At 46.1% G+C, this 25,645-nt stretch overlaps 1 protein-coding gene across 1 annotated transcript in view; it reads left to right on the plus strand.

Annotated features, from left to right (window-relative positions):
• The window catches only part of AMDHD1 (amidohydrolase domain containing 1), a 426,527-nt gene that overhangs the window by 290,632 nt on the left and 110,250 nt on the right, over positions 1–25,645 (plus strand). The window contains exon 6 of the mRNA XM_069629827.1: positions 16,637–16,761. Coding sequence (XP_069485928.1) covers positions 16,637–16,761 — 125 coding nt within the window. The remainder of the gene's footprint in view (positions 1–16,636; positions 16,762–25,645) is intronic.

Consider the following 25,645-nt stretch of genomic DNA (forward strand, 5'->3'; position numbering starts at 1 on the left):
TCCCCCTCAGCCATCCCCCCACCCTGCACCCCTATCCCTGCATTGATCATTTCCACCTTTGTGGCAAGTTTCTTAATAAGAACCAGTCTACTCACTTCTTAGCTGGTCATCATTAGAGGGCCATCACTCAGACCTTCCCATGTCTATATAATAACGTCCCAAAATGTTGGCGTATCTTCACCCTCTCGTGTGAGCTCTTCACGTCAAGTCTTTCTCCTTATATTCTTTAGGAAGGCCTCGTCGGGATCTTGATGGTTTCCATTGCTCTCTCTTCCGCGTGTCGCTCTCTCTAGGATGATCTGAGGGGATCTTTCATCTCGCTTCACTTTCACTTCCTTCCTCTTCTCTCATGAGCTCTTCCAGGTCTTCTTCTTTCGTGATGGTGTATCTCTGCTCTTTCCATTCAAATCTAAATCCATTCGGGTAGATCCACTGATATTGGATTTTCTTATTCCTCATCCAGTCCGTTACCACACTCAGATGTTTCCTCTTTTGAAAAGTGGCTTGCGTCAAATCTTGGTAGAGCTGAATGGGTGCCGTTTGGAATCGGATGTGACCTGCCCTGTGGCCCGCCCGCATGATATCATCTTTTAGTTGGTACGAATGCACTCTGGTTAGCACATCAGGGACCAAGTTTCTATTGATTTGGTAGGTAGAGTAGACCATGTGATTTCTGTCCATTATTATGCCTCTCTCGTCTTCCGGGCCTAAAATTTGTCGAAATAGCTCTCTTATTGTTTGCTAATGCTCGGAGTCTGGAATCCATTTAGGGATGGCTCAGATCCTTAAGTTATCATGCCTCAATATATTTTCGGCATCATCTTGTTTGCCCTGGACTCGATCCATCTGTTGCTCCAGCTCATGAACTCTTCTGGCTAGTACATCCTGCTCATGTCCCTGCTCCGCCAGTGTTGTCTCAGCTTCATCCATCCACTTTTCACTGCTGTAATTCCTTTATTAAGGTCTGCTATTGACTTAGCTAAGTCAGAGGCACTATCTTTAATGTCTTTTTTAGCTCCTGTAACATCTCCAGCAGATCAGATTTGTGCTGGGGCGGGTCCTCGTGTGTCAGCGTGTCTTTTGAGGAGGGGGAGTGTATCCGAGCGGTTGTTTGTTACAGGTTTCGTTTCTGGGTGTCTGCAGCTTGCATAAGTGCCTTGATGTCCCCAGACGATGATCCCTTCTGCTTCTGCCCCTGTTTAGCCATGTTGTCTGGTGCAGTTATGATTCGAGGTTCCAGGTCTTGTTTACTTGCGCCTGGCTCTGGAATTTGTCCTTAGTTTGGCTTGTCAAGCCCTCTCAAACATGCTGTCCTTCCAAGCCCTGGAAACTCGGTTGATTCTTGGGAGTGGGGGCTGTCACTTCCTTGCTCATTACTTCATGGCTGTAGGGAGTGTGTGGGTTGTGTTTCTTTCAGTGTGGACTTTTCCAGGGACCTCAGACGCTGGTGCTCTCCTGGTATGCACGCTGTAGGTCTTTGCCTCTCTTGTTACATTAATGGGCATTCGTTCTTTTGGGTTTTCATAAGGACCCTACAGCTCCTGTGGTCTCTTACTAACCACATTGCTATAAACTTCTTGTCACCCCTTCCTCTTCTTGCTGTACCCAGCTCAGGTGAGTTTTGCTATCTCAAATCCTTCTTCTTCAGCCCCTCTTTGCGTGGCCTATTATGGTTTGGTCTGCCCCCCTTCCACGTTTTCTTATCTTGATCTGTTAACAGGTGATGCTCTCCCCACCAGCAGCGCTCCGTTTTCTTTTCACTCTTTCGGGGGTGGTTCCGAGGCGTGCCATGTTTCTTTCATCTCTAGGGCCACCATCTCGCTGTAATCGCAGCTGCCTTGCTCACCCGTATCCATGCTGCCATCCTTATTAATTCACCGGGGATCCGATCGCTCCTCAGACGCAGCCACCCACTTCTCCGTACCTTTCCAGACGGTGTCTGTTTTTCTCTTGACGTGCTTGCTTGTCTTCTAGGCTGTCTCCGGGTTCAGAGTCCACGCCTCGGATGCTTCAATCACTCCGGGCTCTCCATTATTGATATTGTTAGTCTCTTCTGCATGGATGGAGGAGAGGGGTGAGCTGCACATCGCCCTCGGTCTCCGTGTCTATAAGGATTTTCGTTGTGCGCCCTGAAACTTATTCGGGCTTGCTGATCTTCATCGGGGAACTCTCAAGATGCTTCTCCCAGCTGCCGCGCGGTCCGCCACAGCTTCGTGTGTTCCTCTCTGCATCCTTCCCCCTCCAGGTGCATGGCGGCTGCCATCTTGGTGGGAGGACCGATCTGTGAACCATTTCGTCTCCCACCTTCACCAGCGTATTTCACTGCTTCATTTTCTGATAATATAATGCCTCAAGTGTTTATGGTTGTGCGAGTCATTTCTGCAGGGATTTAGGTGTCCCGGAAGGGGGATTCGGGCCTCTAGGCAGAATGGGACCACAGAGCTCACCAAGAAGCCATCAGTCTGGGTCCTCGGCTGGCCACGCCCCCCCTGAGGTCCCTTTTCACCCCTTCAAGCCTTGTTGGCCTGGCCTGTGTTGATACGATTCACACTAATTTCATAGTGTGTAAGTCAGGGAAGCGTTTGGTAAGAATGGGGTTTTTGCTTTATATGGGAACCTTTGGTTGCAGGGAAAGTGCAACTTTGTGATCCTCGTGACGCCGGCTGGAGCATAAGAGCATTGCTTGTTGCTTCTGCTCCTCTTGCGGGTAACATGCATTCGTTTATTTTCCTTCTCTTCCTTTATTAAGTGTAGCTTTGAGTCAGCAGGAGCCTGTGCACGCTGCAACGTATGACTCGGTCTCATGAATCTTGACTCTGACAGCAGTGCTGAAGAAACAAATTAATTTTCGCCACGCATCAACTCCTTCTTTAATGGGAGAGCTATTGATGCTTACTGCGTGTTTTGGACCGGTTAGGGGCATGGAATAGCTGTCAGGAATCTCTAGTGAAATGGGTAGAGGTCTCTTCAGGGGCATTTTGGCTAACCACTTGACCATGGTTCAGGTTGGGGTACATGCAAGTATTACTGTCACTCCAGGATGCTTGTATACCTCCTCTAGGTCCAGTATCAATTAGCTCTCGGCAGCCTCCTGCCCTTGTGGCCACCACACTTTCGGTCCTCAATGTTAGGCAAGGAACTTTGTCGCACTGGTTAGTTGAGCGTATATATATATATATATTCATTCAGTAAAAAAACTTTAACGGGACGTTATGGTTCCAAGTAAAACCGAAAAACCCTTGAAATTCGCCAGTTATGGTAAGCTAAGCAACCATAACTCGCCCCACCACTGTGCACTGCTAAGACTAACACCCAGGCCATCAAAGATGACCTCACAAATGTCATTGATGACATCACTGATGACATCACATGTCTGGCTCCCCCTTTTTTCCTTTACTGACATATCTAGGCCACATGGTTTTCTTCAGTAACAGTCGGGAATTAAAAATTGAAAAGGTACTATATTTGTAGACTTATCCTTCAAGTATGTTCTTACAGTAATTCCCTTAGGGCCCAGTCAAATAATGTGATACATATGCATAGGGTAAGTAGTAGCTTTGAAACAGAGCAATCATTTCTGTGCATAAAGGTAATCAGGTAGGTTATGAACACTTTCTGCTACTACTGCTGCTTTTTTCCTTACTTCAATTTCCTTGTATATACTCATATTTGTATGTGTTGTTGTCCCTTTGTGTTTTGTCTATAATAATGCAATTATGTAGTAAGTGGATTTTATTACCTACTTATCACATGTTTTACAGTATGCAAAACTCTAATAAGAAAACAGTTATCATTTCACTATTCAACATGGCAAGATTATGAATATTGCACCTCCATCATGTATGTTGCAAACAATGCCTATGTTTCTACATGAGTAGCTTAGTATACTAGATATAATTTCATAATAGAATGCTATTTATATGAATGCATTGCTTAATGCACTAATTAGCACTTGATATTTATTCCAATGATCCTTGACACTTTTTGGTCAACATTATAATAAGAATCCCTTCTACATAGTTTTCATGAAAAGTAAATGCACATGTGATGTCATCAGTGATGCCATCAATGACATTTGTGATGTCATCTTTGATGTCTTGGGTGTTAGTCTTAGCAGTGCACAGTGGTGGTGCGAGTTATGGTTGCTTAGCTTATCATAACTGGCGAATTTCAAGGGTTTTTCGAATTTACTTGGAACCATAACGTCCCTTTAACAAAGTTTTTTTACTGAAGTTGATAGGTTTCTAGTAGTGGCATGTAACTATAATGTAAACTAACATCTGACTTCATTGCACACCTTCCAGAGAATGCCACATGACCATATGCTGGCGCACAGTATGGTGACGTGTCCGAGAACCCGTACACACTTAACAATAAGATATATGCCTTGTGGACCGTGTGGAACTACATTTTTTACTGATGTAGCAACTTCAACATTTCCCTTGCATAGCTCCAACACCTATTCGTACTCGGCCATTAACAATCTAGTACACAATACATACTTTTAGCAAAAGTACTATTTATCTGAAAACGACATGAGCTAAGGCCATCCCTCCTCCCCAAGAAACAGCACCACTGCAGTAATGAAGGAGCATGAGAAACACTGCCCCTACCTTACAAATAACACACGCACAACATTTCCCCCCGTCCACCTACCCCTGCGTATTACCGTTTGGTGCCTATTTGCTCATTTCTGTCCGCAACTTTCGTTCTTAGCTGTCCTCCCAAAAAAAAAGCCATCCGTAAACAAAATAAATATTCCTTCAAGAACCACCTTTCACAGTTAAAAAATATAAGTAAAAAAAAATCGCATAGACTCCATCTACTTTATATTTCTCAGTAAAGTACATAGACGCAATAAGATTTTCCAACATTTCCATTTGCAGTTTGTGTTATGCTAATGGGAATATTGTAGCGTTCATCCTGCGTTCCAGGGACTGGAACGGTAAATAAAGAAGTTATTAGCCCAATCGAAGCGAGAGCGCATAACGAGATCTCTGGATCATTACCTCCCATTCCGCCTCTAAAATGGGGGATGAATGCCATTAACAATCTAGATTTCCAAAGCAGTAACCCGTGCTAATAAAAAAGAGGATTTTTCATCCTAAACCGGGACACCTCTGGCGTCCCGGTTTAGGAAACAAAATCCTTTTTCAAGATGGTTACCATAGAAAGGGAAGGCAGGTGTTTCATACAGGGCCCCTCTTCGCTTTCCATGGCAGCCTGCAAAAAGCAAACCCTGTTAACATATTACCACAAGCACTTTTTTCTTCCCTTTCAAATGTATCGTAATGTCTAACAACTTTACCACAAAGCCAGTCCCAGGTGGACATGGCCACTTTAATCCTATCTTTTCTCCCTTCTGGATATGCCCAATAGCCACATTGTGCGGATCATGACCTTATTCCATGACCCCGACATTCTGCCCACTCCCCATGGCTACAGCCTACCCCTCAGTCAGTAAAGGTATACCGCTATTTTTTTAAATTACATTATGACACTTGTCAAATACGAAAACACTCCCACATCTCCAACACCATGCTTTTCGGTCGTTGCCAATCAGCCTTACGCAAATTTACTGTAAATCCACCCACGTTTTTTTTTCTCAAAACTGTCAAAAGAATACACAAATAATTTGTCATATTAGGTGTGCAAAACATTTCTACAAACTTTGTAAACTCATTCACAATCACTAGTCTTGTCCATTGCTGCATCTGCCTAACATAAATTGCCCTGACGTCACTAAATCATATGGGCTGCCCCTGACCGTCACATAAACATCCCTAATAATATTCTACACCTTTTTTGGATGACGTTCCTCTCCAGCGTAGCCAAAAGCGCCCATAAGCACCTACGTGTCGTGACGCAGAACCTGAAAATGAACACACAGCGACTTACAACGTAGCACGCCACATTTTGAAATAATAAACTGGTTTTTAAAAGAAAACATTAATACTTTACAATTTGTAAAGTACTTTTATTTCACAATAAACTGTCCGAGACCATCGGACTATTCCCATGTTCAGTCAAATTGTAACTTTGTTTCTTCAGTCGTCATTGAAAATGTTAATCATGAGGCACACGTTGTTCTTTTCCCATACACAAAGTATTCATTTTTGATAAAGCAACCGCTTCAGTCGCACAGTGAATTCCAGGACGTCGGCATGAACTTGGGCCTACACCACCATAAAAGATGTTATGTTACTCCTAATCGCCACTGTAGCGTACAGACAAATGGGTCCTGTGCGATCGTCCCACAAAACAGTCACAGTTAGGCAGCCGGTTACGAGTACGTGCATGTGGCGTGCGAAAAATCCATCACTTGGCATCTGGAATCCATGGCAATCGCAGTAAGGCAGGATGTAGCTATTTGGAAAACATAACAGAAAATACGTATCAATACCCAACCTTTAGCAAACAATTTCAAAAATATACAAAAAGAACGTGGAAACTGATATACAAATCGATGTGGTTATGCATGACATTTTAAAGAAATATTAGCGTTGAACATGGGTGAATCTAGTGATAGCCTACAAACACTGAGAATCTGTACTCTCCATAACAAAAAAAATGACAACTACACAAAAACATAATACATTGCCAAAATTAATGTTCAGGTAATAAAAAATTAAATCTCTTTCCGGTGTACAGTCATCAAAAGCAAACTTACACAATATTGACCATCTCCATTGTCTTTGTGAAACTCAGACAGCAAAGTGCTTCCACCAAAGAATCTTCATGAACTGATATTACATGTGCCTTACAAACGTTTTGAATGCATAACCTTATCAAATGTTTTTTTTTGCAAACTTTCACTCCCTGCATTCTTACTGAATGTTCACTTTCGCTCAAGGTCAAAAAACAATTGACCCTTATGGGTTCAGACGGATGCGTGGGCCTACTGAGCTTGCAACCAAAAAAGCAAAGCAAGTGACCTTCACTCAGAATCCAAATACATTCTGACTATGCAACACCATGTCTCAATGCATTCATGAGAACTGGTACTCCCATACACTTGCAGACCCACTGTTTCCATCAAACACTGCAGGTGGCTGCCTCAGATTTCAAACTCTAGGGCGCCAGTCTGACTGCAGTATTATTTTAAATCCATTGTAACACAGACACAGTAATTTTTCGCCTGTACTTTACGGACATTATATTGAGCAACAACTTCCAATTAACCGTATTACTTTGTTGACAAAAAACCACCACTTTTTGACTTCCTGCTGTTACATCCCATCCCAGCCTCATTAACCCTCCCCTTCCGAGACAGTATGTCATAAATTTAACAAGTGCAATGTTGTGGTGTTTTATATGTTTTAGCGGAGATGGCCGTGTACACCAAAACACGAATAAAAGATGGTGGGTGCATCGAAACAATCTGACGCACTTCACGCTCTTCAACATCCAATCAGTGAACGCGTCACATGTCCGCGGACATGACGCTACGGATTAGCCAATCGGTATCTTGTCCGCGGAGCGAGCAGGGAAGTGTGACCCCGGAGCAGACATAGATATCACTAATTTTTTTAGACATATTTTTGGGTCATTTTAAAGAAAACTACTGGACGGATTCTCACCAAATTTACAAATGCACACTTTCGGGACCAAGCTCCTGCTGCAAATTTGGTGAAAATCTGTCCAGCGGTTTAGGCTGTAGGCGTGCGAAAACATTTCCCCCATTCAGTCTATGGGGAAAAAAGATGTTTTGGGACCCCCCTATAACTCCCATGGACCAAACCTCACCAAACTTTGCAGGAAAATTCAGAGTGGGCCATATACTTTTTTTTGCAAAGTTTGGTGAGGATTCGTCCAGAGGGAGCGAAGTTATAAGCCGCCCCAAAAAGTGCTCTTCCTATGGAAACAGCAACTTATCCATAACTACACGGCCACTACCGTGGCTGTGTAATAAATATATATATATATATGTATATATATATATATATGAAATGTAAGGCGTGCAAATTTGCAAAAAATACCAAAAACTACCTCCATCCTCCATCCTATACTACACAAAAACATGATCATTAAATCTCATATCACTTGTGAAACTGAGTATGTTATGTATGTGCTCACCTGTCCATGTGACAAATGGTACGTTGGTAGTACTATTGGCAAATTGAAACTTAGGATACTCCAACATATAAGAGCCATTAGGAACATTGATCCCAGGTATCCGATGGCTCTACATTTTCAGGAAATACATGGAGGTAACCTACAAGGCTTCGCCTACTTTGGGATACATACAATTCCAAAGGCATTGAGAGGAGGAAACCGGGAATTGCTCCTTCGACAAACTGAGACAAAATACATTTTGGACTTCGAAACTAAGAAACCGAAGGGACATAACCTAGATGAGGAACTCTATACCTTTCTTGGGACCTAAACAAATTGCCTGTATTTTTACTATGCATGTTTTACCATGCTTGATGATGAGGATACATTGTATTCAGTCTTGAGTGTTTACTTTGATACCCCCCTTTACCAATTCTTTGTAAATCTTTGTAATTCTCTGCTACACGTTTAACATAATTTGTAGTTCCATCAGTTAGTTACATACTTATGGGATTACATTATGTTCTTTACTGATATTGTACATAAGTCTCGATGCTATATTTTTTGTTTACACCACCTCTATCTCTCACATTAGCTTGCAGGCTATAGAGTCCATCAATTCAATATTTTTATTACAGTAATTGAATGAATTTTAGATTCTTTTTACCTCTAGCTATCTAAGTTTAAATATATTTCCCTTCTTTTTTCTTATATAGTGTCAGCAACTTTATTGCTGTGTTACTTAGGAACACTAGTTAAACTTGTGGTTGCATCTTACTATAGTGTACTTATCATGTCCCCCCCATCCCCTTTTTCTAATGCACATAAGGCCAGTATATTAATTTCTTTCCTTTGTGTGTTTCACTATTAAGGTTTTATCCATTGTCGTAATATGTATCTTAATTGCATTATCACTCATGTGACAGCGTGGAAATAATTAACTGATTTTAATATTTAGGCTCTGTATGCACACAGCACTTTATATACCTTTGTATAGGATTCTTATGCTGCTACATTGCTATTTGCACACTACCCACTAAGGTTAGCTATTGCAATTTTGCTCATAGGCACTTGCACTTTATACATTTTTACATGTGGTATATTTAAAAAGCTGCTTGCTTTTTTTATGCACTAGCATTTTATTAGCAACAGACAGTCCTTGGCTTAATTGCAGAGGCAGTCCAAAGGCACTTGCACTTTAACTAGTTTGCCTAGATTACAAATAATCTGCTGTATGAATATTCCAACAAATGATACAGGTTACATTGTGATATTGCTTTTAGAAATTCGTTTTTCGAATTCTGGGAATATTAATTGCTATTTAGTCAATTACAAATTGAGCACCTTCGATATAGTACACATACGTGTTTTGATGTACAAATAAACACGTAGACAGTTTACAAATTCCGCGTTGAAATCTATGTTGAACTATCAGCTCCATACTTTGAGCAGGTTCAACATGCGGTAAACTTAGCATGACATTTATACGAATATGCGCAGTACAACAATAAATATACGCAGCATGTGCAATAAGAGGACATTATAATGCATACTATGTATGGTTTACATGTTGAGAAAAGAGAGACATTGCCAGTCAATTTGATGTGTTTATAAAATGTATTTTATGCATTTTAGTATATTTTATACAACCCACTTGGGTTTAAAACACGTTCAAACATGGCGGATACTGTGCATACACATGATTACTATTGTGCAGGTCACTCTATCCTTGCATACCATAGAGAGCACACGAGTTTAAAAGTACTTCTTTTGTTTCCGTACCCTTAACGTGATCAAGCGGTTAGCTTTGCCGCGAAACGAGTCGTTGCCGCACATTTTCTTTTGTCCATGGCATTTAATTAAAGAATATTTTGGATGTTTGGAGGACTGCTGGTCTTTTTTGTAACTCTGGGTCCAGAGTGGGATTTCCACGTGCGTCTGTTTTCTGGAGTGCACTCCGAAAGCCTTATACTGCGGTACAAGGCAACTTTATATATATATATTTCTGAGGCTTGTGGAATCTGCTTAGATCACATGCTGTGCATAGGCCGACATCTAGTGGAAGCTGCGGAGTATTATAGTTTGTTTTTCGAAATTCGAAAATGGGCGTCGACACAGGCGTGCCAGTAATACTATCCCTAGTGTGACGTCCACTGTACCCAAGATCCCTCACGCGTCTAGGATCCTCAGATTGTTTTTTTCCGCCATACTGGTCGGAAGCATCTTGCGGAGTCCCCTGGCCTTAGCCTTACTTTTGCTAATTATTGAAGTTTAAAATTATTTATTGACATCCTTCCCCACCCCAACGTCGACCCTCGACACTCGACGACGGCTGGAGAAGACATCGACCGTCGGCTGCTGCACGACAGATCTGGGCCTCGGAAGGCCGCTGGCCTCGGCCCGGGCCTAGTAGGCCGCTGGCCTCGGCCCTGCAAGTAGGGAGAGTGGGGGGTGGTACATACTCTTCACTCTTGGTATATAGGTACACCTTATATATTTCCAACACTTACCAGCCCGCTGCCTCAAGGTGCGTATGGAGGGTACCCCTTTCCAATTCTGCCCCAAGTGCAACCGCAAATACCCTTGGGTCGACAGGCACGCCACGTGCAATCTCTGCTTGCCGAGGGACCACCCCGAAGCGAACTGCAGAGCGTGTAGTAGGTTTAAGCCTAAGACACTTAAGGACCGTTCGACAAAGCATTGGGCCCACCACGCCAGGCAGGCGGCCATGGCAGCGGAGGGCGCCTTCAGCGATGGCAGCGACGCCGTACTTTCGGACGGCGAGGGCATTACGGCGTCGAAAGACTGCCGAGCGCAGGTCCCCGACCTCGGAAGGTTGTCCGGCAGGGCGGCTATGGGGAAGACCCCCGGCGACGCAAGCACTACACACCCTACACACACTAAGCACACTAAGTCCAACCGAACCTCGACGACGTCGACTTCTCGGAAAGAGGCACAGATAGAACGGTCCGACTCGGTGTCCTCTGGGCGCTCTCGATCGAGATCGCCTCATGACGCAAGGCAATCATCCACTCTTGCCAAGAGTGCCTCGCTCCCTAGATTAATGGAAGTTCGATCGTCGGAAGACGAAGACGACTTCCACCCCCAGGCCGCGCTCCAGGAGACCGAGGTCGCAGTTAACACCAGCGAGGCCCCACGCTCGAAACACACAGATACCTCTCCTGACCCTCGACGCCAGGCGTCGAAAGTCTCTGGGGCCTCCAAGGGGCAGGGAAAACATTTTTCCACGCACGGGGAGGGGGGGAAACAGCGGAAAGCACAGCCTTCCACTCCTGTAAGACCATCCTTCCACCCTAAGCAGACAGACAAACACAAATCTACTGGGACATTAACATCCAGCAAGGGTACCCTTGATAAGTCCTCTAAATTGCCTACTAAAGTCATACCCTGTTCCAAGGAATGGTCCAGTGAAGACATAGACAGGGTCATGTCAAGGATGTCTTCCTTAGCTGATTTTTATGACAAAAACCCAGAACATTTCCTTTCGTATGACCCTCAAGGGGCCACACCCTCAGGCTCCTCTGATCCTATCCCCCTAAGTAAAAAGGCCCGGTTCGAAAGACCTGAACCCTTCGAGGTGCAGCCTTACTCTACTCCATACTCTACTCCACACCCCAGATACCAAGGACAGCCTTTCCCTGAAGGGGACCAGGAGTTTAACATTATGGAGGAACAAACCGGGACTGAATACTATGCGGATGATGAGGACCTGGAGGAGGTAGAAGATGAGCAGGAAATTTACAGAGTAGATTCCCCGGGAGAGAGCGAAGCCCCAGTTACCGACTCGCCAGTTGATAACCAGCCCCTCCTTAATGAAGTTCTCGCTCGCGCAGCAGAACATTTTCACATCGACACCCACGGTGTACAGGAGGAAAGGGACTTCGCAGAAGAGTTGGTGGGAGAGAGGAGGCCGGTCGCTCAGACCATCCCTATCCTTAAATCCATCCAACGTAGAATAGATCCATCCCTGGTGAATCCCAACCTCACCAGAGCCGTCAACCCCAGAGTCGAAAAACTTTTTCGGGCAGCCCAGTATGACCCTCTTTATATAAGAGGACATCTTAAACCAGACTCCCTAGTGGTTACCAACACTCGGAAGAGGGCTGGGACACCCTTATCGTCGTCAGAAGCTCCTCCCGACAAGGAGAGCAAAAAACTGTATGGGTTTGGCAGGAAGGTAGCCTCAACGTCCGCCTACCAAGCAAGGATTGCAAACTCCACCACCCTGTTGGCAAGTTACAACTGCCATCAATGGGAAGAGGTCGCGGCGCTCATAGCCTCTGCTCCTGAACCGTTAAAGGGCCAGTTGGCTCGGATCTCGGCAGAAGGGAGAGCCGTGTCTGGTTGCATATTAAAAGCAACTTTCGACGCCGCGGACAACGCAGGAAGATTGATAGCGGAAGGTACTGTTATCAAGAGACATGCGTGGTTACGGCAGTCGGGGTTCAAAACAGAAACCCAGGCTTCTTTAATAGACAAGCCGGTGGAACCCGATCTATTGTTTGGGAAAGCGGTCGAAGACGCACTTAAGAATGCCAAGGACGAATACGAGACTCTCAAATCCCTTGGCCAGCTTACCAACAAACCCCCTAACCAGAGGGGGAACAGTAATTTTCGTCGCCCACGCGGCCAAAATTCACAAAGAGGCAACTATGCCCAAGGACAGGGTACACAATGGAACAACAACCAGCAGTCTACCCAAAGTTACAGCAGGGGTAACAAGAGAGGTCGTGGAAGAGGCAGAGGCAGCCCCAACAAGGGAGGTGGCACGCCTCCACCAAAGCAGTGACGCTCAGTTCAGGGTCCCTTCTCACGCAACCCCAGTAGGGGGACGCATTTCCAACTTCACCCAGGCTTGGGAAGGGATCACCTCAGACAGATGGGTGCTGTCAACAGTGTCCACAGGATATTGTATAGAATTACTGCAGCGTCCCCAGAACCACCCTCCACGACAAAGAATACACTCCTTAGAACATCAGAAGATCCTTCTCGAGGAGATCGCCATTCTGCTAGAAAAGGACGCGATAGAACTCGTCCCAGGACACCAGGTAAACAAGGGTATCTATTCAACTTACTTCCTTGTGCCAAAGAAAGATTTGACAATGTGCCCAGTATTGGACTTACGGCCTGCCAACAAGTATGTCAAGCCCCAAAAATTCTGTATGACCATGCTACAAGAGGTAATCCCCCTCCTAAAAAAGGGGGATTACATGGCAACCTTGGATATGAAAGATGCTTATTTTCATATTTCCATGCTCCTAGCGCACAGAAAATACTTGCGCTTCAAGGTGGACAGTCGCCACTACCAATTCAAGGTACTGCCCTTCGGGATAGCTTCAGCACCAAGGGTATTCACCAAGGTACTGGCGGTGGCAGCTGCACACCTACGCAGGGAGGCAATCCCAGTGTACCCTTATCTGGACGACTGGCTCATAACGGGGGAAACCCCAGGAATTTGCAGGTCAAACATTCAGAGGACTATCGACCTCCTCCACGAATTAGGCTTCTCTATCAACGAGAAGAAGTCAAGTCTGGTGCCAAGCACCTCAAAACAGTTCCTAGGAGCAATCCTAGATACTCAGAAAGGGTTGACCTTCCCTTCGGAAGAGAGAATTCGGAATATACTACTGCAAATTCCACATTATCAGTCAGGTCAACAAATAACGGTACGCAAAGCAATGCGGTTACTGGGCATGATGGCGTCATGCATTTACCTGGTCCCCCACGCGCGTCTGCGCATGCGTCCCATGCAGGAATGGTTGGCGAAACAGTGGTCTCAGGCAAGTGGTCAGTGGGACGATCTAGCGGTCGTTTCGCCAACACTCGTACAGAGCTTACACTGGTGGACAAGAGAGAATCTCGCAAGGGGAAAACCCTTTTACGATCCCGAAGTACAGGCAGTGGTGACTACAGATGCATGCCTGACTGGGTGGGGAGCTCACCATCTCCACCACACAGCTCAGGGTCTCTGGTCTCACTCAGTAGCCAAGAACCACATCAACCTGCTAGAGCTTCTGGCAGTATTCCGAGCGCTTCGGGCGTTCGAGCCCCATCTGCTAAACTTGTCGGTGCAGATCCGGACGGACAGCACGACAGCCATGTTCTATCTGAACAAACAAGGAGGAACTCGTTCGCCAAATCTGTCCAAGCTTGCCCAGAAAATCTGGATATGGGCACTCAGACGGAACATCTTCCTGTCATCACAACATGTTCCAGGGGAGCTCAATTCCCTAGCGGATGCCCTAAGCAGAGACTCCCTCCCAGAAGAACACGAATGGGTCCTTCACAGAGATATCGTAGAAGATCTCTTCTCTCAGTGGGGTTTCCCCACTATAGACCTATTCGCCACAAGCGAAAACAAACAATGCCCAGGATTTGCATCCAGGTTCCCCCAGCCAGACTCCCAAGGGAACGCCCTGTGGATGAACTGGTCAGGGATGTTTGCGTACGCTTTTCCACCAACTCCTCATCAGGAAGGTGGTGTACAAGATGAACAAGGAATCGATGACGCTCATCCTAGTTGCTCCCATGTGGGCGAGACAACCATGGTTTCCACACCTACGCAGGATGGCGGTGTGCGAGCCCATCAAACTCCCAGCCTGGTACAACCTACTGTCCCAGCAACAAGGTCAAACAGTGCACCAGGAACCCAACTCAATGAACCTGGCAGCATGGCTCCTGAGGTCATAGAGTTTGGGCATCTCAATTTACCACAGAGGTGTATGGACATCCTAAAAGAATCCAGGAAACCAAACACAAGGCACTGTTACTTTGACAAGTGGAAGAGATTCGTTATTTGGTGCCAGAACAAACAAATCAACGCAGTTGATTGCACTCCTTCCAACGTTGTAACATACATGCTCCACCTGCTGGACGCAGGTTTGGTTTTTAACTCTCTGAAGGTACACCTGGCAGCCCTCTCGGCTTACACCACATCCCATAACAAAGTATCGTGGTGGAAAGTACCAGTAGTTAAAGCCTTCATGGAAGGAGTAAAGAGACTTCACCCTCCTATTTCGAACCCACCGCCAGGATGGGACCTCAATGTGGTGCTAGCTAAGCTCATGGGCCCCCCTTTCGAACCCATGCATAAAAGTAGTCTCAAACACCTGACTTATAAAACGGCCTTCTTAGTAGCCATTACCTCTATAAGAAGGGTCAGTGAAATTCAGGCTCTGTCAGTGCAGGATCCTTTCTTTACTATCCACAAAGACACCCTAGGTTCTCACCTAAATTTATATCTAAGTTCCATGTAAACCAGTCCATCGAGCTTCCGGCTTTCTTCCAGAACCCGCAAAGCTCAGCTGAGGTGAAACTACACACCCTTGATGTGCGTAGGGCGGTCCTCTACTATGTAAATAAAACCAGACCGCTAAGGAAAACAGATCAACTGTTTGTCTCCGTAGCTACAGGCAGAGAGGGGGATCGCGTCTCTAAAGGCGCGATCTCGAAGTGGATTATCAACTGTATACAGCTGTGTTACTCTCTTTCTGAAAAAACTCTGCCTTTTACGCCAAGGGCCCATTCTACTAGAGGCATTGGGGCCACTCTGGCTTTCATTGCAAATGTTCCCCTCGACACCATTTGCAAAGCAGCTACTTGGAGCTCTATTCACACTTTTACTCAGCATTACTGCATTGACACTCATTCCAAGACCGATACACAAGTGGGACAAGCGGTTCTAAGACACCTGTTTGCTCATGACCCTTCTCACATCCCACCTCCTTCTTCTGGTACTGCTCGCTAATCTATGCACAGCATGTGATCTAAGCAGATTCCACAAGCCTCAGAAGGGATACATTACTCACCGTAATCGTATTTCTGATGCTTGTATCTGCTTAGATTCACATGCGACCCACCCTTCCTCCCCTCCGAGAGAAGGCGCATGATTGCTTGTAGTCTTACTTTTCTGTCTATCTGCTTGGATTATCTGTACTCGCGCTACTCCTCATGCTTCCTCATGTCAGAAAAAATACAATCTGAGGATCCTAGACGCGTGAGGGATCTTGGGTACAGTGGACGTCACACTAGGGATAGTATTACTGGCACGCCTGTGTCGACGCCCATTTTCGAGTTTCGAAAAACAAACTGTAATACTCCGCAGCTTCCACTAGATGTCGGCCTATGCACAGCATGTGAATCTAAGCAGATACAAGCATCAGAAATACGATTACGGTGAGTAATGTATCCCATCTCACGCTTGAAACAAACAGTGATGACTGCAGTGGAAAAGAAAAAGCCCAAAGAGTGGATAGCCTATGAGGATTTGTACATGTTAGAGGGTGTCCAGCCAGAAGATGGATACTGTTCTAAAAAGCATAACAATGTATTTCAATGCAATAGAACCTCAGTTACAAGCAACTATTTCTTTTGAGGGATGAGGTGAAATGGTGTCTCTACATCTCTATGATTCAACTTGCTCTTTATTTTTAAGGGTGCCTCCACTTAACTGTTCTTCGTCGTTATTCCATATTGTTATTTGGTCACAACTTATAACTACATCTAAAGTTTATTTTTTACATGTTAATGCTTTGGTAAATGATTCTTGTAATCTTCTCAGCTTGGAGCAGAATTAGGTGCGCAAGCAGTCAGCCACCTGGAAGAAATCAGTGATGAAGGCATTGCAGCCATGGCAGCCACAGGGTGTTCTGCTGTGCTTTTGCCAACCACTGCTTACATACTAAGGTAAATGCAATTAATTTACAACCATATACATCATGCCAGCATGCATGTTTTTTATTGCCTGGACTGCAGATGTATCCTTCTAATGCCTTCACATAATTTCTTTATCAAGTGATTTGTGACCATAGACTTAACCCGTCGCAGTACACACATACAGTACATTCGGAGTGTACGCAAGCACAGACAATATGCTCTGAATATGCAAAGGCACACAAAATAAATGAATATGCATACACACACATGCATTTAACACCCCCCCCCCACCCACAAACTAAAAATGACACCTATAAATATCGGGAAATGCACAATGAGAGCAACACGCAGACGGAGGACCAGATAAGCATACAATTACACACAGTCAAACGCACAAAAACGAGAGTAGAACAAGTCTTTAAAAAGAGTGTCACAAGCTGAGGGATCAAGAGGAGACTTGGGTTGTACATTTGATTCATCATAGAAAAACGCACAGATGGGAGTAACGCCTGTTCATATCAATATAACCGGCCAGAGGTTTAAGGGGGAAAATGCAACCAAAGGGTTTGTTCAAGCCATAACTCAAGTAAGATCATGGTCCTGAATCAAAGTTCCCCTAGTGACCAACAGTTTGTGGATAGGGCTGCATCACCCAAAGGGGTTCACACAGTTGCTCTTAGTTCCTGGAGCTTCAATGGTCCAAGGCACTGCTGACATTGACCACTCTGGGCTTTGTAGCCCTTCATCCAGGTGACAGACTTCGCTGTCTGTTCTGGGTGAATTTTGAGGCTGCAGTCACTAACATTACCTTCCCTACCGCCCCTACTCACCAGCCCTCTGCCAAGTTTGGTATGCAAAGCTCATCGGTCTCTCTGCTTCCTTCCCCTTGGGTCTGGGTACCTAGACCCCAGCAAGACTTGCTCTACATACCCTTCTTTTCAGCTCTGTCTTTTGACACTAGCGAGAATCTGTGGCCGAACCCCCAGAAAGTTGCGGACAAAGATTGTCCCCTGCCAACACTTAGCTGGTGTGATGTTCCTCAGTCTCTTTCACTTCCTTTTAGTGATGTTCCCTTTCATACTCTTCCCCTCTCTCTCCTCCTCCAACACCAACCTCTTCATTTATCTGCTCTGCTGTTCCTTGATCTTTCTCTCCTCCAACTCCAACCTCTCCCTCACCAGTGGGTGCATGAGTGTGATAAAATCCCTTCACTCGTCCAGGTTGGACTGAAAACATGTTTGAGAAGTGCTACACAATGCCCTGCTGGTCTTGCTTGTGTAATGTCTCCAATTTATCTGGTATTAGAGCTTATGTGATTTTGCCAGATATGTATTTCTTCTCTTGTCTTTTAGCGATGGCTACTGGCGAAGGCTCATCTTGTTTTTTCAGTTCCTTCAACCGGTTGATTTGGTATATCAAGGATGGTGTTTGTTTGTCTAGATTCTGAACCTAATAGTTAGGTCACTTTCTACTTCACTTATTAAAATAAGGTTCATGCTGCTGGGCCATCAGTTTGCTCTCAGAGGTGGGAAGTAGCAATAGCACCTTATCTCCAATGTGGAACTTTCAGAGCTTGGCCTACTGGTTATATATTTCCTGCATCAGTTAAGTAACAGTGATCATCTCACCTTCTGGTTCATTGGACCAACTGGAAAGTGTTCACAGGAGGATTGTCTTATGTCTCCCAACCTAACTTGCGTTTTTCAAGCAGGTCAAAGGGTTCTCTATAAGGGATCAAATGATAAAAATCCATTGGAACCTTGATGGGTCTTCCGGAGTAAAGAAAACCACTGTTGGCCCTCAAATCATCATATTTTCTATCCATCTTCAGCCACTAGTTTGGGTAAAAGGTTCTGTAATCTCTGATTGAATCGTTCCATTGATCTGTTTGGGGTCTATATATGGAAGTGCATATGGTCTGAATTTGCAACAGTGCTAGACTTCTCCCATGACTTTAAACATAAAGGTAGACCCTGGATCGGTAAGGTATCCTTCAGACACCATACTCTCATAAAGTTACCACATGTTTGAGGATCTGCTGTGCTGTATCATTCCATAATTGAAAGGTCTCTGGGTTGCAGGATACAGAACTAATAATTATTAGTGTGGGCAGATTATTTTGCGAATTTCTTTCTGGCACAGATGGGGAAGAAATTGTCATGATGCCTACCCCCGGGGACCCAGAACAAGTCCAGCAACCCCAGAAGCAGGCATCAAGTCATTCCAAGCAAGCCCAACAACCCTGCTAGGGGCTATTTGGGTCCAGTCCTGGCGTCTATGGCGCCAGCTCATATGGAGAGTCAGTCCTGGCGCCATAGGCGCCAGGCTCATAGATTAAAACTTACCTGATGCAGACCATGCTGCAAACTTACCTGATGCAGACCATGCTGCAAGAGCTCCAAGCCAAAAGAGGCTTGGAAGGGACTACTTTACTTAGGGACTATTTTTTTACTCGGGTGGGGCTGGGGAGGAATACTTACCTGGGACTACTTTGGAGGCTATTTAAACCACGCCTGAAGAGCAGCACACGCTTCGCGTTATTCTGCATCCAGCAGCGTAATGCTCACCGTGCCTGCAAGTCTGCATCCAGTCTTCTGTCACGCCTGCCTCGAGTCCGGAGCTCCTAGAAAAAGGGAGAAAGAAGGAGAAAAGGTTAGAACAAGAGCAATACCTTTGATCCTTACCTGAATTCCCGATCCATCGCGCCTTCGAGCTGGAAGAAAGAAGTTATTTTATGCGCGTCGCCTCGCCTGCTGCAGCGCCGCGCTGAACTCACCGGCCTTCGCAGCATCTTCACATTCCACCGCATCCTTCTGCATGTTCCCGCCGCACTCTGGCACCTAAGGGGAAGACAAGAACAGCAAGGTGAGCTAAGGGAATACACAGAGGCAATATTAGTTACCCCCCATAGACTTACCTGATTTTACCACCGGGGGTACTATTCCTCTTCACGGGTCGGCGCAGCTTCCACTGCATTCTCGCCGAACCCCGGCCCCTAAGGGGAAACAAAAGGACAGCAAGGTGAAACAAAGGGACAAACGAGGGGAAACCTCATCACCACAATAGACTTGCCTGATTTTACCGCCGGAGGCATTATTCCTTGAGACTTCATACTTTCTCTCAGCGCCTGAATAAGGGAGAAAGCAACAGGTTACATATTGACATTATTTTATCGAACTGTGCTGGATAATACAAATCCTTACCTGAATATTACCGGTTGCCACGAGGAACTCTTCGCTAGGGTCAAGCTGCAACCTGCAAGGAATCGGACAGAGTGAAAGTCAGACATTTGAACTCTTACGAACTACATACTTACGGTGTCTTGCCGGGAATCTCAGAGTCAATATTGTTCTGGAACTCACCAATTCCTTCGAGCCAATGAAGCAACTCGTTATCTACGCGCCCCTGCGCTCAATGCAGGATGGAGAGCTCATCTTTTCAAACCATCAGGTGAGACTATAAGAGGGGACATCAAAGGTGATCAGTGGGGAGATCAGCGGGAGTGGGGGGGCGGGGGGTTAACGCTCAACTCCACGGGTGGTTAATTCCCTTTCTCCATTTGCAGAAGAATATTTCTACGGGCCAAGAAAACAAAGCTAGGTGGGCCAGTCCAGTCCGTCATCTCGGCACTACGTGTCACATTGGTGGAGACCGCAGCTGTCCAGTTCAGATCGACGCCCCTGTGGGAGCAAGGTGAGCATAACAGAAATGGACACCAAGCTACAAAGCCCAGACACGCCATTTGCCACAGAATATGACATAATGGCCCTGATCCTTTGGAGCTCAGAACATCAAGTGACTGTGTGAACCACTCCGGGTGATGCAACCCTCACCATGAATTGTTGAGTTTGGACCCAAGACCACAATCCTACTTAGAACATGGCTTCAAAATCCCTCTCACTTGGGTTTTCCCATGGACTTCTGCACTGTTTTACGGATACACCCCCGATTTTATTAAACCCACCACCTATACTCCTCACTCCTAAATCTGTGTTTCATATGATAAACCAAAGTTACATCCCACTTGTCGTTCCCACGTTTTATTTTGATCCCAAGGCCTGCAACATGGTGATATGATATGGCCTTTATAACGTGCCTGTACAAAGTATTTCTAGGCGTGACAAAACAAGGAGGGTGGAACATAGGCAGGACAAAACAATGATTTTACTAGGCCCTGTGTCATTCAGATCGTGCAAGTTCAGGGAAGTGGAAGGGGAGAAGTGCTTAGGGGACAGGGGTGCAGGTAAAACAGGCGTGCAGGCAGCGTGTGGCTAAGTGCAGTTAACTCAAAGTGCAGCCAACTAGTTGCTCATAAGTGCAAAGAGAAGGGACTGTAGGGTTGCAAATACAGACCACAAGTGCTAGGGGATCCAGGAGGCAGTGCAAAGAGCAACTGGACATGCAGGAGCCTGGGCCCAAGTTCAGAGGGTATTCAGGTGCGTGGAGCAGTTAGGAGATAAGCAGGGGAGAGGAAGAGAGAAAGCGGAAGCAAAGAAGAAGCCCCTGAGTTGCTTCTGGAACCGGCGTTGGTTCTGCTCCAGTTTGAAAAAGGCAGGGATACTGTTCCAGAGGGAGGCCCCAGCTGAAGATAGAGATCTGCTACCAACTCTCTACTTGGAAAAGCGACTGACCCTCAGAGAGTTGGAGGTGAATGAGTGGAGAGCTCGAGAAGGGAGATGTTTAGGAAGAGAGAGTTGGAGATAGTGCGGTCCCAGACCCCAGAAAGCCCTGTGGCCGATGCAGAGGGTCTTCAACCTGATCCTGCTGCCACTGCCAATGAAAATGGAGAGATACGATCCGTGGGCTTGAGGCCAAGGACAAGTCTCGCAGTCCTGTTCTGGATAAGTTGCAGAGGTCGGAGAGTAGAGACTGGAAGATTTAGAAAGAGGCTGTTGGAGTAGGCCAGCCTAGAGAGGTCCAGAGCTCTGGAGACTGTGAGCTTCTGGGGGAAAGTGAGGAAAGGAAGAATACCTCTGAGGAGGTGAAGCTGATAGTGCAACTTCTTAGAGACGTCAGAGATCTGAGGAGAGAAGGAAAGTGTGGAGTTGAAGATAACCCCAAGGTTTTTAGTCTCACAGGTTGGAGCAGGAAGAGGGCCAAGAGAGGCCAGCCAGAGAGTGACAGGAAAGGAGGGAGCAGGTGTGCGGGTGTGCCGATGAGGAGAATCTCGGTCTTCCTGACATTGAGTCTATCTGTGTCCCCCTAAAGCCTGGTACTACCCCAATTGCCGTCAGGCATGGTAATTGTGTTCAACTCCACCCCCCCCCCCCCTTCTGTACACTCAGGCACAGCATCAATTGCCGTCAGGCATAGTCATTTTAATGCTGATTTTATCTCCTTCTCCTTCCCTCTTTTCTCCCTTACTGTTTCCTTGCACTTGCACTTGCACTATCCGAAATGTCGTCAGGCTGATTATGATGGTCATTTTCTCATTCAAGGACTGTAAGAATGTAACTGTATTCTCCCATGTTCCCTCCCTACTTGAAGCGCTTTTAAACACTTTGTGTATAGGCGCTATACAAATAAACAATCAATTCAATAATATTTTATTGTCCCAAAAGATGGGCAATAATAGAAACTGCCAATGCACAATCTATAGAATCGGCCCATAAACTGAAATCACCTAAAATCACAAATTATGTGTCAAGGCTACAGTCGATATAATAGGAAAGAAAGCCTTTTCAAATGCAATAACATTAAAAGAAGGTGGATGATATGCAATTAAAAAATGCATTTTACAGGATGGGGTAACCAACACTCTTACTAGTATTGATTCCATTTCTACTTCTGGTGTCCAGGGGAGAAGATAGCAAATAGCATTATTCTTGAATATTAAAGCTACACCACCTCCTGGATGGGCATCGTCTGGGTCTACATGTAAAATAGAATAACCAGTAGCTAAAATATGGACCTTGTCTGGGCCAGTCGCAGGGGAAAACCAAGTTTCAGTAACACAAACCAAGTCCAGAGCAAAACCTTAGAGAAAGGTAAATATTTCTCATTTGTGCGCTACGAGTGAACGTGAATATATTACACATGCAAAAAGTATGGAAGCAGGGGAAGAAACCAAAGAAACTCAGCTACTTGACTTCCAACGCAAGGAAAGATAGTATTTTATGGAACTAATTCTAATAAAGTGATATGTAAAATATGTCCAGAGGGTATTGCAGAGCCCCAGAGATTAGACCTTACGCAGATGAGCAGGACTTAGGCGGAACTTCTGTGCTCCCTCGATAGCTGCGCTCCATAATGTGAGATTTGCCTGTGCTATTGGCAAGCTCAATCCGAGCATGGACTCTTAATTGAAATAAAGAAAATACTCCCAAAATGCCATTTGCGTGTGTGTTAGGAAGCAAAAATAAACTGGGAGCAGTAGCTAGCACAAGGCACTGGTCCCCCCTTCAAGCTCAGGCAAGCTTGACACGATATAAGCAGCTACAAGGAAATACAAAGAAAAATAAACAAGGTAAAACAATTTTAAGCAAACAAAGCTTGTGCAATATAATGAAAAAGTGGTGTCAGTAGTGACATAGTCACGTTACGACCACGATGGAGTGATGCAACTCCGTTGCAGGAATAAAAAGGGCATACGTGCCAGAGCGCAGGCGCAGACCAGACGGAATACCTGTGTCAGTGTCCCTCGGTATGGTAACATAATGTGGACGATTCATCAGGAATTTGGCGACATTGTCTGAACCGCTACAAAATCTGATGAAGAAAGAGAGCGGATAGCAATGGGGCCCATTGGCCGACAGCATTATGGTGTTTTTCAACCCAGCCATAGCGTTGGAGATCGTGGTGGATGCAAGCCCTTTTGGACTTGTAGCAGCAGATCTTGAAGAGTGAGGTGCAGTCTGTGACATTTGCGAGCAGAGCCTTGACAGATACCGAGCAGCGGTTTTCCCACATTGATTGTGAGGCACTGGCAGTGCTCTGGGGGTGCATGCATTTCAGGCTCTGTGTTGGGGAGACCGGTGACGGTTTTGACCGACCATGGGCCGTTGCTACCAATCATGGCTGAATCATCATTGAGGCCACCGTCTTGGTTTTGAGCGTTGGATGCTGGCCTTATTGGGGTACACTTTCTGTTTGGTGTACCGGCCAGGGGCAAACAATGCTGCAGATTACCTGTCCAGACATCCAGGGAAGTCTTAAGTGGAGTCTGAGAATGGAGAGATGGAGGTTTATTTTGTCAGGCTGGTGGTAGAGTCCAGCACTTCGAACTCCATGTCCGTGCAAGAGCTGGCGGATAGCTTCTGCCTACTCCGTGAGGCCCTCGCCAAAGTCGACTGGAAGTGGGCTCTGATAGGTCTGGGCAAATGTACACAGGATGCGAAGGCAGCACTGGAGCAGCTCTGGAAAGTGAAGAATGAACTGTCATTTGCTGAATCGGGGCTGCTGTTGAGAGACCAGAGGATGGTCGTGCCATCTGCGCTGGTCACCAAAGTAATAACATTGGCGCATCAGGGATCTGCCAAGAAAAAGTTACACTTAAGGATGAAGGTGTGGTTCCCCATCCTGGAACTGCTGGTGGGTACATTTGTTTGTGTGGTGTCACTTTGCAGCCCCCGTGCTGAGAGCACCCTAGATTGAGTCGATGCCCAGGGGCACTGGGCCATGGGAATTGGTGCACATGGATTTTGGATCGATAGGGAGAGACGTGCACTTCCTGGTGGAAATTGACGAATGGAGCAGGTATCCGGAGGTGGAGTTCGTGAGATCGACCTTATTTGAGAAGATTGTACCTGAGGTGGAGAAGGTCTTTGCATCTCATGGATTCCCGGAAGAAGTGTGCACCGATAATGGCCCGCCGTTTCACAGATAGTTTTGCAGGCTTCTTGAAGGAGTGCGGAGTCAAGCACAGGAAGATATCTCTGTCATGGACCAGGGCGAATGGGGAGGCTGAGGGCTTCATGCGGACCCTGAACAAGGTGTTTAGGATCGCTCATCGACGACCGTCCCTGCATCGAGCGCTGTATCATTTCCTGAGGGGGAATACAGGACCACTCTGCACTGCTCCACAGGAGTTGCCCTAGCAGAAGGCCTGTTCAGAAGGTGCCTGTGTAGATTTTTGCCGGGCAGTGAAGGTAAGGCACCAGGAGTGATTGATGAAGAGCAGGTGGACGAAGAGCGAAGGATGCGAAATGAGAGGGGGAATATCAGGAGGAATCTTCGACCACTAGACGCATCCCCAGGCAATGGGGTGCTGGTCAGGAACAGACACCCAGAAGGCAAGATCTCGCTACCATATGACCCTGAGCCGTTGGCCGTGATAGATGTATAGGGGTCCATGGTGACTGCATCCAATGGGAGGACGACGGTGACCCAGAACTGTAGCTTTTTCAAGAAGCTAGGTGGCAGGAATACAGTAGACCTAGGCCCTGTGAGGAGTGAGGCTGGCCAAACTACTGATCAAGGGTGGAGCCTGGAGGAGCTGACAGATCCTTGCCCAGAGGGAGTACAGGTAGGTACCCCCAATGAGAATCCAGGTGCTTTCCACCCCGTTTGAAAGATGTGGTGGACGAATAACTTGCTGCCAGTGTTGCACTGAGAGAAGCCAGAGACTGGTGTGGCTTGAGTTCAACAGCATTGCTAATGTGTGCTTAAGGTGTTGACAGTTTTAGTCTGCATGTCATGTTAATTGTTATGAAAAAGGAGAAGTGCAGTGATGTAGTCGCGTTACGGCCGCGCGCGGGAATAAAAAGGGCATCCCCGTGCATGCGCGCCAAAGCGCAGGTGGAGCCCAGACGGAATACCTGTGTCATTGTCTGTGGGGGTCCCGGGACTACCGTTACATGGGTCTTCATTACACAGTCGGCCACCTGTGCCGTCAAGATCACAAAGGCACAATAAAAGGAACTAAACATAAGTGAACAAAAGAAACCGTGAATAAAACCACACAGCACGTGTGCAA

The sequence above is a fragment of the Ambystoma mexicanum genome, chromosome 12, assembly GCF_040938575.1.
Source record: "Ambystoma mexicanum isolate Mex_15411 chromosome 12, UKY_AmexF1_1, whole genome shotgun sequence".
Taxonomy (NCBI): Eukaryota; Metazoa; Chordata; class Amphibia; order Caudata; family Ambystomatidae; genus Ambystoma; species Ambystoma mexicanum.